General features: G+C 35.2%; 1 protein-coding gene across 25 annotated transcripts in view; it reads left to right on the top strand.

The window, feature by feature from the left end:
- CCSER1 (coiled-coil serine rich protein 1) overlaps positions 1-16202 on the top strand; it is a 1462911-nt gene that overhangs the window by 612195 nt on the left and 834514 nt on the right. For all 25 annotated transcript variants that reach the window (XM_025290710.2, XM_025290711.2, XM_044946320.1 and 22 more), the window contains exon 7: positions 5004-5081. In XM_025290710.2, the coding sequence (XP_025146495.2) occupies positions 5004-5081 (78 nt within the window). The remainder of the gene's footprint in view (positions 1-5003; positions 5082-16202) is intronic.

Here is a 16202-nt window from a genome sequence, read left to right as displayed (position 1 = left end):
TTCCATAGGACAGATCCATTAATTATACTTTCAGAGGAGATATAATTAATGGATTTGCACTATAGAATGAAGGCCTTTGGTAAATATAAATAATGCAAACTCACTCTACCAAGCACCTTAAGAGTACCCAAACAAATAGATCATCTTACGTGGCTGAAGCTTTTCCTTCCACATGTTCCCATGTGGAACATGAAAGCATTCAAAATAATTTAGCATCAGCTTTTTGGTGAGATCTTCATAGAAAATTAAAGATTATTTGGTGAAGAGGTTATGCATCCCAATAAAATAGTCTGTCACAATTTATTTTTATAAAAGTTAGAATAGCCCTGATGAAAGCTTAGAATATGACTATAATGATAGAATATGTATTATAACCTTGAAAAGCCTGATTGTATTGCTAATGAATATTTTAAATAAACTTTTTTTTTTAATTTCAAAATACTGTCAGCTGAGTAGAACAGCTCGTCTGAAGAAAAGCTCTTCAGATGAGAGTAAAGAACTGTCATATACCCCTCTTCCAGTTTCCTCTGTTGTCATCATTCTCCCTTAGAAGAGTCTCTATCACAACAAAGAACCAATATTCATACATTACTCTTAACTAAATTCGGTATTTATTCAGCTGTCACCAATTTTCCCTAATGTCCTTTGTGCTGTTTGAGCGTTTAATCCAAGCTGCTTCCTTGCATTTAGTCATCATGTCTCCATAGCAACATAATCTGTAGTAGTTCTTAATCTTTGCTTGACCGTGGTAACCTTGAGTTCGCTCAGATTTTTGCAGAATGTTTCTCAGTTTGAGTTTGTACAGTGTTTTTCTCATGTTTAGAGTGATATCATTGGAGGAGAAGATCGCAGAGGTAAAATACTCCTCCAGAAGATCCTCTGGAGAAGGAAATGGCAACCCACTCCAGTGTTCTTGCCTGGAAAACCCCAGGGATAGAGGAGCCTGGCAGGCTACAGTCCATGGGGTCGCAAAGAGTCTGTCACAACTGAGCAACTTCACTTTCTTTCCCTTTCATCACATTGTATCACGTTATCTATAGGCGCTCTACAGGATAACTTGAGAACTTGGTTGAGCTAGTGTTTACCATGTTTCTCCACTGAAAGGTTACCTTTTCCCTTTTTCATTCTCTTATCTTTGGAAATAAGTCTGTAAGCATAGCCTGAGGCTGGCTGTGATGATATGCTCCATCTTGAAGAGGGGGAGTATCTGTATAAATTATTTGGAATATTTCTGTAAAAAGGAGTCATCTCTTTCCCCCAATTGTTTATGTATTCATTTATTTATATATAAATTCATGCTTTTTTGTTTTATATTTTGATTATAATCTATTACTATGCTGTTTACATTGTTGCTCAAATTGTTCCAGCTTTGGCATTTGGGTACTCTCTCGTGTTGGCTCATTTATCTCTTTGGCACACTCCTTTCTTTTATCTTTTGAGCACTTTCTGGCACAAGTTGTTCATTCCTTGCTGCATCCCAGGAATCCCCTACTTCTGCAAGGAGCCCTGGTTCCCTCATTACAAGAAATCCAAACCCAGGCACTCACATTAATATAGAATCTTATACTTAAAATATGGCTTAATTGGAAAAATATTTTTAATACTTGTAAAATATTCTATCATTTTCTTGGATAAAAAGTAACTCTTTAATTTATGAATCAATGAAAAGTATTTTAGAAATTGAATTTTCATTTTTATGTTATTATACAAATGGCTGGCTGATAGCAAATTTTGTACACAAAGGATCAATAGTAAGAAGTGACAGAATCAACTAAGAGTATTTTATTTCTCTGTGTAAAAAGAAAGAATAGTATGTTTCTCAAAGCTATTACAATGAATCCAGATTTGTATTTTGCAATAGTAGATCGAATAGTACAATCTAAGAGAAGATGTAATGTTCAAGTTTCAACACTTTTTTCTGACAGTTGAGCAGTGACAGTTGAATGTGATTACATTTATAATCAAACATTTTAAACATTATTTATAATAATGGGTGGACTTCCCAGATGGCGCAGAAGTAAAGAATCCACCTGCTAGTACAGGAGACGCAAGGATGCAGGTTCGATCCCTGGGTCAGGCAGATTCACTGGAGTGGGAAATTTCACTAGTAGGAAAGTTAAAGCCACTGCAGTATTCTTGCCTGAAAGATTCCATGGACAGAGGAGCTTGGTGGGCTACAGTCCATGGGGTGGCAAAGAGTAGGACGTGACTGAGTGACTAAGCCCACTTGCACGTAAAAATGCATATTAATACAGTGGCATTTTTCCAAATTGTGATCTAAAATTTAGCCTGGAAAAACTGTTATTAACAAAAATAATTCCTTTCTTGCTCATTATTTATTGGGAAACGACTGCCTATTGTGATTTAAAAATACTATTTACTTTCTCATTTTTTAAAAATTAAGCATAACTTTGTATACTTTTTTTCCCCCAACAGTAACTTCTAGTAATTCTGACATCAGTGTTGATAGAGTCAGTACTAGATTGGTAGTCAAGAGTTGTTACCAGGATATATTGAAACTGAGGATTTAAAACATCAAATGTAATTTGAGAGGACTTTATTAATTTGTATTTAGATATAGAGTTGCATTGGTATTGCTGTCATTGAATGAAAGGGTAAATTAATTAAAATATGAGGTATGGTTAAGAGATATCTGAAGGATTTAGTACAATATTTTATCTAAAGGATGAAACAATTGGAATGCCACCTATATTACCGATTACTGAAACACAAATGGGAAAGCAAACTGAAATTGAAGATATTTTTATCTTATTTTTTGCTGTGTGTTTCTCAGCTTGATAATTAAGTGCAGTTTATCAGATGCTGTCATATAAGATTGATGTGCTTTAAAAACACATTTTCCTCAAGATTTCCTAAGAGCAATAGAATTAAAGTGTCACACTATAAGATGAATTTGAAAGTTAAAGCCAAAACAAAGTTTTCTCTAAGAATGACATTCAAATAATCAAGGTTACATGATGCATATTTTAGAGTCTGCTTTCCATAATACTTAGAATGACAAATTTATTTCTGGGAAGTTGTGGGAGACCTTAACCCTAAAAGAAGTTAAACATGAAGCTTTATTTTCAGCTCGTCTTCTTACAGAAGTTAAATAACCCTTAATCTGATCCAGGCTTTCAGATTTTCATAGCCAAATGTCATCTCTATCTCCTGAATACCTGATTTTTAAAGACATAATACTTTCTTATGTTATGCAAAATATCAGTACTTTTGGGAAAAATATCAGATAATTCAACTATATATGAACTGGGTTCTATCACTTGCTTAATTTGTCATGAAAAAGCTAATGATAGAGAAACAGCTCAAATTTTGTTTTTCTGTTTCTGAAAAAATGTTTCACTCATTTCTGTTAGAATTCTGCAGTAAGTTCATTACCAAGAAAGCTCTTTGTTTCTCCATTACATCATATGATCAAACAGTGGAAGTCATCAGTCCAGAATATTTCCTGATTTTGTGCTAATAAATGGCCAAGAAGCTCTGAATATATTTAGAAATTAGTAACTAACTCACCTCAGTTATCTGGTGCATGTATTTTCCTGTTTCCTTTAGTAAATTATTGTTCAGTTTTTATCTAATTTCCTCCTTTAGACACTGTAACTCAATGTTCAGGCTTATGTCAATTTCTAAAGAAAGTACATGTTATGTAAAAAATATATACACTGAGTATCTTGGTTCTCATCTTTATAGTTCATAGCCATTTTTTTTCTGGACTTGATAGTCAGAAGTAATCCTACTTTAATGACTATTTAAAGTGTTTCAGTTTATTGTATACCTGAATCAAATGAATTGAAAATGATCTTTGAATAAAAAAAGCATCCACAACATCTATTCTTTGAGTGTGTTCTTTTGTTGGAATTTGTCAGCCAAACTTGTCTACTTGTTCCCTTATCTCAAGGTCAATCATGTTTTGTTTTAATCTTTACTGTAAGTTTTTTTCTCTATTTGTGTTCATCTGTATTTGGAAATGGAGTTAAAAAAATGTAGGTGTACATTTTTTCCCCAATGTTTTGTTTGTTTATCTACTTAAATGAAATAATTCCTCTGAGAGAATGAGTTAAAGGCATAGTAAAATAACGTCTATTGCTATGTATTATCAGTATCTTTTTATTGCTTTTAGGAAAAATGATGACAAACCTCTAATCCAGAAGTTTTAACTGACTGCATTTTTTTAAAGGACTAAAAAGAACAGCATTAGCAACATTCCAATAATTCTCTTATATTTGTGTAAATCTTGTCCTTAAAGTTTTGTTTAGTTGAATATAATAAAGTTTGTCAAGAGCTATGGATATGGGAATTTAAAAAAAAATCATATTTCTTCATTTTATAGTTGTAAATTAATGGCAAATGTGCTTTTCATGATAAATTAAAAACTGGATATGATGATTTAAATCTCCATAAATAGAATGACACCTATTTGAAAATCAGCCTGAAAAGTGTGGAAATAGCACTATAGTGAACCATTATAGGTACAGGTTAACAATTAAAAAATGTAAGAATATAAGTTAAGTGTAACACTGGATACCATCCTAACATAAAAGATGATTTTCATATTTAATAAAATGAACTTGAAATGCAAATTGAAAAGTAATCATTTGATTAATTTCTTAGATAACTATTTCTAAATTAAAAACGTTTCATTTTACAAAAAATATTTGAAATTTTCTACGGCCAATTTTACTTTACTAGCTGAGCCGCTTCCCTGGTGGCTCAGAAGATAAAAAATTCATCTGCAATGCGGGAGACCTGGTTTCAATCCCTGGGTTGGGAAGATCCCCTGGAAGAGGACATGGCAACCCACTCCAGTATTCTTGCCTGGAGAACACCATGGACAGAGGAGCCTGGTGGGCGCAGTCAGACACGACTGAGAAACTAAGCACATTTTTACTTATTTGTTTTTTATTTTAATAAGAAGAGTTAGATTATAAATTATGAATAATAAAAATGACTATAAAACTACATCTTTAATTTTGTTTTTCTTATAGAGTGCAGATATGAGCCCAGCAAGTAGCACCACTTCACTTCCAGTTAGTCCTCTTGCTGAAGAGCCTTTGCCTTTCAAGGTAAAAATAAATTTTAAAATGTTTTTAAAATTGTTTTTAAAATTTTTAGGATCTTCAAAATGTATTTATTTTGCCATGTAAAATAGGTAGTTCAGGCATAGATGGTGAGGTTAACTGCTTTAACTTGTAAGGATATTGTTTCAGATGTTAAAATTTTGTTGTTTTGTCTGTTGTCATTCTAGTTGCTAAATAAAGGTAAAGATTTTGAATAGAAATTGATATTTTATATAGCACTTTGTCTTGAATGTAAGAGACAGTGATTTCATTATAATAGTTTGATGTCATATGAGTTATAGGTTTCAGATCTTTTATTTATATTAAGCAGTAAGTTTGGAATGAACTATTCAGCACTTATCCAGTGGTTAAACTTTCATTAGCTGGTTAAATTTTCATAATTATTAATTGTGTATTCTTTAAAGACTAATGGTCAAATCAAAAAATTAAAATATAAAATCACTCCTTTAAACACTGCATTTTAAAAATAATGCTAAATATGGTTAGAGAATTCTTCAGTTTGGGACTCTATATACATTAAAAATATAAAGTCACCTTCTTGTTTTGCTATTTAAGATTGTTTCTCTTTAAGCCAAAGCTTGTAAATCAGCTATTTTAGATGTGTACTATAGATGTTTGGATTTTTTAGGATTATTGTAAATAAAGGCACTCTTTAAGATCATGGGAAATTAAAAAAAAATACTTGAAAAGTTGGGATGATACTCTTAGGTGCAGTTGTTTTAGTTTGGTTTAAAGACAAGTCAACATACTTTTGACAATTTATTATAATGATTTGTATTTTATCATTAACTTCTCATTGTTTTTCATATGAAGACAAAATCTTATTTGACTTAATAGTGCTCATACTTCATACCATGACTGACATGGATTTCTAAATACAGTTCTCAATATTTGCTGTTTTGTCAAAGTGAAATTAATAGGTTATAAATTCCATTATAAGTCTTTGGTTTTCTAATTATAAATGCTTTGTTGTTTGATGGTAGATAATATAATTGTTAAAAGCTCATTTTATATCAGAGAATTGTTAAATAATGAATCATGTTCTGATTGTATCACTTATTGAGAATCATTTTATCATTTTACAACAAAAGGAGAAAATACTACTACTGTTTCAAAGTTTATTATTCCTTAATATTTTGTCTTATGGTTATGGGACAAAATTTACAGAAGAATCGTATTTTTAGCAAGTTTTTAATTGAATTCTCAAAGTGTCACTGGAAACCATTTTCTCTTTTTAATATATTGATAATGACTGCCCTCCTTGAAAATTAATGTATTTTTAATAGAAGTAAAAGGAAAGGTCAGCTATATTCCAAAATGTGCTGACATAAAGCTAATATAAATATAATTATTTTAGTTAGTTTCACTAACTGGTTCTAAGAGATCAATATTTTCCTCATGTTAATGTGTATAAGTGGTTTTATGTGCAATTAAAGTTTCAAAGTGCTTGTGATATATAACACTGGCTTTTGGTAACCAATATAATTATAGTACCACTTAATTCACTTCTTCTGTGGAAGGAATATTATTTATATTTTTAAAAGAATTTTATCAGACCGAAAAACATTCCACTAGTATTTAAAAAATATTCAAAATTAATATTTCAAATTATAGAACTCCTGCATTTGCTTTTTAAAATTTTTATCTTATAAATTGTTGTCACATAAATGAATAATAGAATTCTTATGTATCCTTATTTACACACAAAATATACAGAAATTATTTTGAGAAATACTTTAGTATCATAGTACGTTTTAATTGCAAACAAAATTTGTTGAAAACTAAAAACACATGACATTGAACTTTTCTGACAACTATACCCCAAACAATTCTGCTATTGTATTTAATTTGTGTTGAAAACTTTAAACTTTTGATATTTGATCAACATGGTAACTAAAAAAAAAGATTATTATAGCTTTATATTCCCCAAGAATAAAATGATACTAATCATCTTTAATCTTTTAGTTTTCTAAGACAGTGATTTTTATCGCCCAACTCCATAACCATCTGCCTTGATGTTAGACCAGCAAGGCTTTTGAAAGCCTTGGTGGCTGGTTGAGAGACTTAAATTATACCTTATCTCCAGGGATCTTCCTGACCCAGGGTTCGAAGGCAGGTCTCCTGCATTCCCTGTATTGCAGGTGGCTTCTCTACCATCTGAGCCACCAGAGAAGTCCCAGTTTATCTCCTAAGAAGTTAACTAGGTTAATAAAAGAAAGCATTCCATCTCTTTTCTTGGTCTGTTTTGGAAGCACTCATGCAACAGTTGGAGGAAGATATCCTGTTTGAGCTCAAGTGTTTATCAGGGTAAATGCTTTCCTTTGAATACTATCTATAGAATGACTTTCAGATTAAGTTGATTTTAACCCTACCATTTGACATAATGACAAATGATATGTTACATATTTTACAAATCCCTAATAATTGCCTTCCCACTAGTATCTCTACCTGTGTTATTGAGTTGAATGTCAGATGAGAAGTTGGCTATCAATAGGAAGGTACCACACTAAGATCTACTAGATTAAAGGTAATAGAAAACTGGTAGCATGCTGGAGACTTTCCCAAGGAGTCAAGAGAGGTAAATTATCTCCTTTGGAGATACAGCAATCAAAGATGACAATTAAATTTTGTTTGGGATCAGATGCTTCTTTCCCATAATAAAACTGTGTTTTTCAGCACTCATTAGTGTTGGAGTACATACTTCAATTTATTTTTCAAACAAAAACAGATCTGCTCTGAAAAATAGTAGAAGCTCTCATATACTTACTTATGACTCTCTTCCCCATACAGAACAATTCACCTCATGCTAAATTTCCTGTGCTTACTATTTAAAGCCCATTGCTATAGTGTTTTGTTTGCCTTAGTCTTTTAGAAATTAAGAAAGTTTTTGTGAACATTCATCTATCTTCTCTTAATCACTTGCAATATCTGAGCACTCTGTGCCTTTTTTTCTATCAATCAGATAGAACTGATTGATCAGTAGGGTTTCTCCAGGTGGACAAGGCACATAGATACCAGTTTACCACAGTCAACATTCCCTATTCACATCTGGCCATGAAAGAATTTGAGTGAATCCCTTTATAGAAAAAGATATATATATAAAATTCACAAGCCTTCATATATACCACAAGTAATAACTCATAGATTTCCCAGTTCGACTCTTGGTTCTGAGAAGTTTCTAGTGGTCTAGGTTTTTATAATTGCAGACTACTCTTATGGACATACATTTGGAAACAAAAGGACAAATGTGTAACCTCATTTTTAATAGTGTTAAACATACATCTATGGTGTGACACATGCCACTATATTTTTGTGGAAAGGCCAAGGGATAATTAATTTCACATGGGCGGGGATAAATTTTATCAAATAACAATAACAGAATCATAATAGTGCAAGATAATTAAGTGGGACTTGATATGAGGAAAAAGGGAGTAGACTGCTTAACGGTTAATTAAAAGTTTTATGTTTTTGTGCAGAATAGCCAAGCTGACATTGTTAACTGTGATGTACCCATTCCATCTTATCCTGCCTGTTTCCTCTGCCATTCTCCCTGATTTCTCTGATCTGTCTCCTCTTTTCCTATGTTGGCCTCAGTCAGAGACACCACACCCAAAATGCCCTGGGGTCTCCAAATATTGCTATTCTTTAATAGGATGACACTGTTGACTTGTATATACACAGTTATTAACAGCCTCGATCCATTCCTGAAACTAATCTTCTTGAAGCTGCATGTGTGCTAAGTTGCTTCAGTCATGTCCACCTCTTTGCAACTCCATGGACTGTAGCCTGCCAGGCTCCTCTGTCTGTGAGACTCTTCAGGCAAGCATACCAGAGTGGGTTGCCATCTCCTACTTCAAGGGATCTTCCCAACCCAGGGATTAAACCACATCTCTTGTGTCTCCTGCATTGGCAAGCAGTTTCCTTATCACTGTGCCACCTGGTGACCCCTCTATTAATAGTACACTTGATCTGGGCCAGGTTCTTTTTGCCAATCACTTTCATCACATTTTTGTTGTTGTTGTTGTTCTCACAGATTTTACTTATTTGTTTATTTATTTATGGCCGTGCTAGGTCTTCATTGCTGCATGCAGACTTTCTCTGACTGCAGTATATGGCCTTCTCATTGCAGTGGCTTCTCTTGTTTCAGAACACAGGCTCTAGGGCCTGTGAGCTTCAGTAGTTGTGACACATGGGCCTACGAGTTGCAGCTCCCAATGTCTAGAGTGTGGGCTCCATGGTTGTGATGCATGGACTCAGCTACCCAGCAGCATGTGGAATCTTCCTGGACCAGGGATCAAACCTGCACCCCCTCCTTTGACAGGTAGACTCCCAACCACTGGACCACAAGGGAGTTCCATCACATATTTTTAAATTTATTTCTTCTTCAATAAGGCCTGCTATCTACATTCTAATGCCTTTTACTCCAGAAAACATCTTTTCTTTGATTAGATAAATTAGAAACAGGTATTATTATCTTCCCTTATCCTCTCACCCTTATCCTATAGTCAACAGGAAAGGAACACATTCAAGTCACCTTCTCATTAGATGTTGTTTCAAAAGTGTACCAAGAATATCCTCCATGCACCACTTTCAAAGTCTGAAAACAGGAATAAACCATTGCTTTCTTGGCCCACTGACTGCTGCTTCTCTGTCACACTGCATTCCTGGCATATGTAAAGTGGTTAGGTATCCAGTGCCTAGAATCAACAATGGAACCAGCCTCCTTGAAGTCTAACCATCATTCCTGGTAGCTGACACAGAATGGAACTGAGGTTTTACTTGGGTCTTCTCTCCTACAGAAATCCAAGGTTCTCTGACTACTTTTCTTCATCCCCAGAAATCACAATTTAATCTAGACTAGAGCAGCTTTCTCTCTTCCGAATTCCCCCAGAGTTATCCCTCTTTCCTCCAACCAGCAAGAGCACTGGAAACATCTCTTCCATGTACTTTTTTGTTGCTGTTTAGGTTTATTTGTTTGAATATTTTATTTTGGAGTAGAGTTGATTAACAATGTTGTGTTAACCTCAGGAGGATAGCAAAGTGATTTAGTTATACATATACATATATCTATTCTTTTTCAAATTGTTTTTCTACTTCTTGTTCAGTGACTAAGTCATGTCTGACTCTTAGCTACCCCATGGACTGCAGCATGCCAGGCTTCCCTGTCCTTCACTATCTCCCCGAGTTTGCTCAAACTCTTGTTTGTTGAATCAGTGATATCATTCTGCTAGGTTGTTACATAATATTGAGCAGCGTTCCCTGTGTTATCCATGTACTTTTTGGAGCTGAGAAAAGCAACTGTCTGAAGATTCTTTTCCCCTGATACACACATCCTATTTTAAGAGGACAGAGGACAGAAAAGAAGAAATAGAGAAATATACAAAGGTCTCCAAAATTTTATCCTGCCATGCAATGCAGAGATGTTATGATATGTTTGACTACATATAGCCTAAACTCAGGACTTAGTAACATGTAGTAGCACACATAATTTCCTCTCAATTATATAAAAGAAATATTGGGTAGGAAAAAATAGCAGAAAATATACAGTGATCCACCATCAACTATTTGGATGAACTATACTTATTTTTCCTATAGTTTCTATAATGATCACATGGTTTTATTTTAAGAACAATATTTTCAAAAAAGTTGAAAAGATAATTGGAAACCTTAGAAGCAGTATAGCCCAGTTAAGAGACTTCCTAAAATCAAATCTCAGTTCTGCCCCTTTCTGTGTGTATGACCTTGAGCCATTTACTTTGTGTTTCAATTTCTCCATAAATAGAATGGGAAGAATAGCAACCACTTTTTCACTGGGTTCTTGTAAAGTCAAATGAGTTATTAAACAGAAAGTGCTTAGAATAGCACGTAATAAATGGCACATGAGTTTTGGTCTTAGTTCTGGAAGATGTTATAGGTCTTCATAGCACCTGTCAACTTCAGATTCTTGAGCATCAGTCGTTGGCAGCATAGACTTGGATTACTGTGATGTTAAATGGTTCCTGTGGAAATGAACTAAGATCTTTCTGTTGTTGATGAGGTTGCACCCAAGTACTAAATTTGAGACTCTTTGTTGACTCTGAAGGCTACTTTATTTCTTCTAAGGGATTCCTGCCCACAAGAGTAGATACAATGACCATCTGAATTTAATTCACCCATTCCTGTCCATTTTAGTTCACTGATTCCTAAGATGTCCATGTACAATCTTGCCATCTCCTGGCTGACCACATCCAATTTACCTTGATTCATGGACCTAACATTCCAGGTGCCTGTACATTATTGTTCTTAACAGTATCGGGCTTTACTTTCACCACCAGCCATGTCCACAGCAGAGTGTTGTTTCTTCTTTGGCCCAGACATTTCATTTTTTCTGAAGCTATTAGTATTTACCCTCCCGTCTTCCCAGTAGCATCTGACTTGGGGGGCGGGGGGTAGTCTCATCTTCTGGTGTCATATCTGTTTGCCTTTTCATAGTGTTCATTGGGATCTCCATGCATGAATACTGAAGTGGGTTTCCATTTGCCCTGGAAAACCACAGTGGTATGGTCACACATCTAGAGCCAGATATCCTGAGTAAGAAGTCACATGGGCCTTAGGAAGCATTACTGCAAACAAAGCTAGTGGAGGTGATGGAATTCCAGCTGAGTCATTTCAAATCCTAAAAGATGATGTGGTTAAAAAGTATTTTACTCAATGTGTCAGAAAATTTGAAAAACTCAGCAGTGGCCACAGGACTGGAAAAAGTCAGTTTTCATTCCAATCCCAAAGAAGGACAATGCCAGAGGACGTTCAAACTACTGTGCAACTGCACTCATTTCACATGCTAGCAAGCTAAATGATCAAAATAGTTCAAGCCAGGCTTCAAAAGTGCATGAACCAAGAATTTTCAGATGTGCAGGCTGGGTTTAGAAAAGGCAGAGGAACCAGAGATGAATTTGCTGACATTTGTGGGATCATGGAGGAAGCAAAAAATAAAAATATCTACTTCTGCTTCACTGACTATGCTAAAACCTTTGACTGTGTGGACCACAACAAACTGTGGAAGATTCTTAGAAGAGTACTAGACCACCTTACCTATCTCCTGAGAAACCTGTATGTGGGTCAAGGAGCAACAGTTAGAAGCAGACATGGAAGAACAGACTGGTTCAAAATTGGGAAAGGAGTACAACGAGGCTGTATGTTTTCACCTTGCTTATTTAACTTATATACAGAGGACATTATGCAGAATGGCAGGCTGGATGAATTGTAAGCTGGAATGAAGATTGCTGGGAGAAATATCAGTGACCTCAGATATGCAGATGATATTACTCTAATGGCAAAAGTGAAAAGGAACTAAACAGTCTCTTGATGAGAATGAAAGAAAAGAGTGAAAAAGCTGGCTTGAAACTCAACATTAAAAAACTAAAATCATAGCACCCAGCCCCATAACATCATGACAATTAGAAGAGGAAAAAGTGGAAGAAGTGACAGACTTTTATTTTCTTGCACTCCAATTTCACTGCGGACGGTGACTGCAGTCATGAAATTAAAAGACGCTTGCTCCTTGAAAGGAAAGCTATGACAAACTTAGCATATTAAAAAGTAGAGACATTACTTTGCCAGCAAAGTTCCATATAGCCAAAGTTATGATTTTTCAAGTAGTCTTGTATGGATGTGAGAGTTGGAAGTCTGAGCGCCGAAGAACCGATGTTTTTGAATTGTGGTGCTGGAAAGACTTGATATTCCTTTGGACAGAAAGGAGGACAAACTAGTCAATACTAAAAGAAATCAGTGCTGGTTATTGATTGGAAAGACTAATTCTGAATGCCTTAACCATCTAATGGAAAGAGTCGAGTTGATGAAAAAGACCTTGATGCTGGGGGAGAGTGAAGGCAAAAGGAGAAGGGGGCAACAGAGGGTAAGATGGCTAATAGTATGACTGACACAATGGACATAAATCTGAGCAAACTCTGGGAGATAGTGGAGGACAGAGGAGCCTGGAATGCTGCGGTCAATGGGGTTCAAAGAGTCGGACATAACTTAGCAACCAAATAACAAAAATGATATAAATTTTAATCATTATTATTTTTTTGCAGAAGAGATATCTCTAAGTTTAAACCAAGAAAAATTGTATATATTAGAAGTAACATGAAGCAAATATTTTTCTCAACTCCTTCTATTTCATTTCTAAATATAAGAGTAGATATGTAAAGTCTTTGATGAAGAATGGAGCTTCATATTTTTTCCTCAAAGGCATGCTCTTTATTTTATATCCTCGAGTATTCATATGAGCTCTTATGAGCTCTTATATATCAGATTCCTCTTACAAAAAAATAAATAATGGAAATGTTTGTTAACTATGAGGGAGAAAGAGTAAATATAATGAATTTGTCTTAAGGGAAAACTGGTAGATATAATAAAAATTATTTGGAAAAAACAAATACATAATAGTTTGTGTAATCATAGAATGTATTGTATCTTTCTAAAAGACCACACTACAGTGTATTTTTCTTTAATTCATGAAACCTCCCTTGTGCATTAACCTGATAACTAACTTCCTAAACACAATCTCCACTGAAGGAACATTGTTTTGTTTTTTTTAAAACTTTATTTATTTATTTTTGACTGTGCTGGATCTTCATTGGTGCAAAGGCTTTTCTCTAGTTGTGGAGAATGGGGGCTACTCTTTGTTGAAGTGCAAGTGCTTCTCACTGTGGAGATTTCTCTTGTGGAACATGGGTTCTAGACACAAAGGCTTCAGTAGTAGTGGTTCCTGAGATCTAGAGCACAGATTCTGTAGTTGCTCAATGGCATGTGGGATCTTCTAGGATCAGAGATCGAATCCATGTCTCCTGCATTGGCATTTGGATTCTTCACCTTTGAGCCACCAGAGAAGCCCTGAACATTGTTTAATCACAAAATATTCTGGGAAAAACTTATTGTGAACAAAGCACTGTTGGTATTTTCCTCTTCACGTGTTATAATAGCAATATAGTTCAGTTCAGTTCAGTTGCTCAGTCGTGTCTGACTCTTTGTGACCCCATGAATCGCAGCACGCCAGGCCTCCCTGTCCATCTCCAACTCCCGGAGTTCACTCAAACTCACGTCCATCGAGTCCATGATGCCTTCCAGCCATCTTATCCTCTGTCGTCCCCTTCTCCTCCTGCACCCAATCCCTCCTAGCATCAGAGTCTTTTCCAATGAGTCAACTCTTTGCATGAGGTGGCTAAAGTACTGGAGTTTCAGCTTTAGCATCATTCCTTCCAAAGAACACCCAGGGTTCAATATAGTAGTATTTCCTTATTTTGTCTAAAACACCATAGTGGAAAGGAGCTGAGTTGGAGACTCTGAGGGAGAGGAGTCAGGTAGTGGTGTGACCTCATAACATCATCTATTGTTTATCTTGCGTTGGTTAAGATTTTTTATGTTTACTGTTATCTTTCATTTATTGAATTTAATGGCCTCTTTTTATTATTGAAATCACTTTTTAGATGTATGAGAAAGTCTAAAATGGTATATTCTACATTTTTTGGTTGACTTCTGAGTAAGCCATCTATTAATTATTCATCGGGTGATAAATCAGTTTATAAAATACCCGCCATGTGCTTGGTGATATCCTAGACACTGGTGCTTCCATGTAAAAAACACAGACTGAATTCTTGCTTTCATGATATTTGGGTTCTAGTGAGGAGTGATAGACAGTAAACAGATAAATATATAACATGTCAGATAGGGATGAAAAATTCTACAAAAAAATAACGCCAAATTTTGAAGATAGGAATTGACTTTAAAATGTGTGTCTCCAGAGTTCAGAGTCATGCTGCTTAATTTCTCCACAAGTGGATGGGTGTCACTGCATGGAAGAGATCAAGCCCTGAAACTTTGGAGTGGGAGCACTGACTCCAAGAACCTAGACTACCAGAGAACTAACCCTACCAGGATTCAAATGGTGAGAACTCACACAAAGGAAACCATTGGAATACAAGACATGGCATCACCCAACCACCATTAGCACCCTGTGTAGGACAACTCATCTAAACAACAAACAGAACAAAAATACAAACTCAATCATCACCAAACAGGATTAGCACCTCACTCAGCCTTGCCCATCAGAGGAAAAAACAAACAAACAAAAACTCAGCACAAATCTCACTCCATAGGAAGCTTACACAGACCACTGGATCAAACTTAGGAGAGCAGAAAACAAAAGGAAGAAAGAATTCAACCCTGAAGGCTGAGAATATGAGACCTCAAACACAATAAATTTAAAAACAAAATAATAAAAAGGCAGAGGAGTACTACATAAATGAAGGAACAAGCTAGAAACACAGAAGTCCAAATAAGTGAAGAAGAACTAGGCAAAATACCTGAAAGAATTCAAAATAATGTTAGTAAAGATGGTCAAAAACCTTGAAAACAAAACAGAGAAAATGCAAGAATCTATTAACAAAGACCTGGAAGAATTAAAGAATAAAAAACAGCACAATTTCATGAACAGTATGAAAAGGCAAAAAGACAAGACACTGAAAGATGAACTCCCCAGGTAGGTAGGTACCCAATATGCTACTGGAGATCAGTGGAGAAATAACTCCAGAGAGAGTGAAGACATGGAGCCAAACCAAAAGCAACACCCAGTTGTGGGTGTGACTGGTGATGGAAGTAAAGTCCGATGCTGTAAAGAGCAAAATTCCACAGGAACCTGGAATGTTAGGTCCAGGAATCAAGGCAAATTGGAAGTGGTCAAACAGGAGATGCTTGCCAGAGTGAATGTCAACATTCTAGGAATCAGTGAACTAAAATGGACTGGAATGGGTGAATTTAACTCAGATGACCATTATATCTATTATTGTGGGCAATAATCCCTTAGAAGAAATGGAGTAGCCATCATAGTCAACAAAAGAGTCTGAAATGCAGTACTTGGATGCAATCTCAAAAACGACAGAATGATCTCTGTTTGTTTCCAAGGCAAACCATTCAGTATCACAGTAATCCAAGTCTGTGTCCCAACCAGTAATGCTGAAGAAGCTGAAGTTGAACAGTTCTATGAAGACCTACAAGACCTTCTTGAACTAATACCCAGAAAAGATATCCTTTTCATTATAGGGGACTGGAATGCAAATGTAGGAAATA

The sequence above is a fragment of the Bubalus bubalis genome, chromosome 7 (genome assembly GCF_019923935.1).
Source record: "Bubalus bubalis isolate 160015118507 breed Murrah chromosome 7, NDDB_SH_1, whole genome shotgun sequence".
Lineage (NCBI taxonomy): Eukaryota > Metazoa > Chordata > Mammalia > Artiodactyla > Bovidae > Bubalus > Bubalus bubalis.
This window is presented reverse-complemented; position numbering and strand designations above follow the sequence as displayed.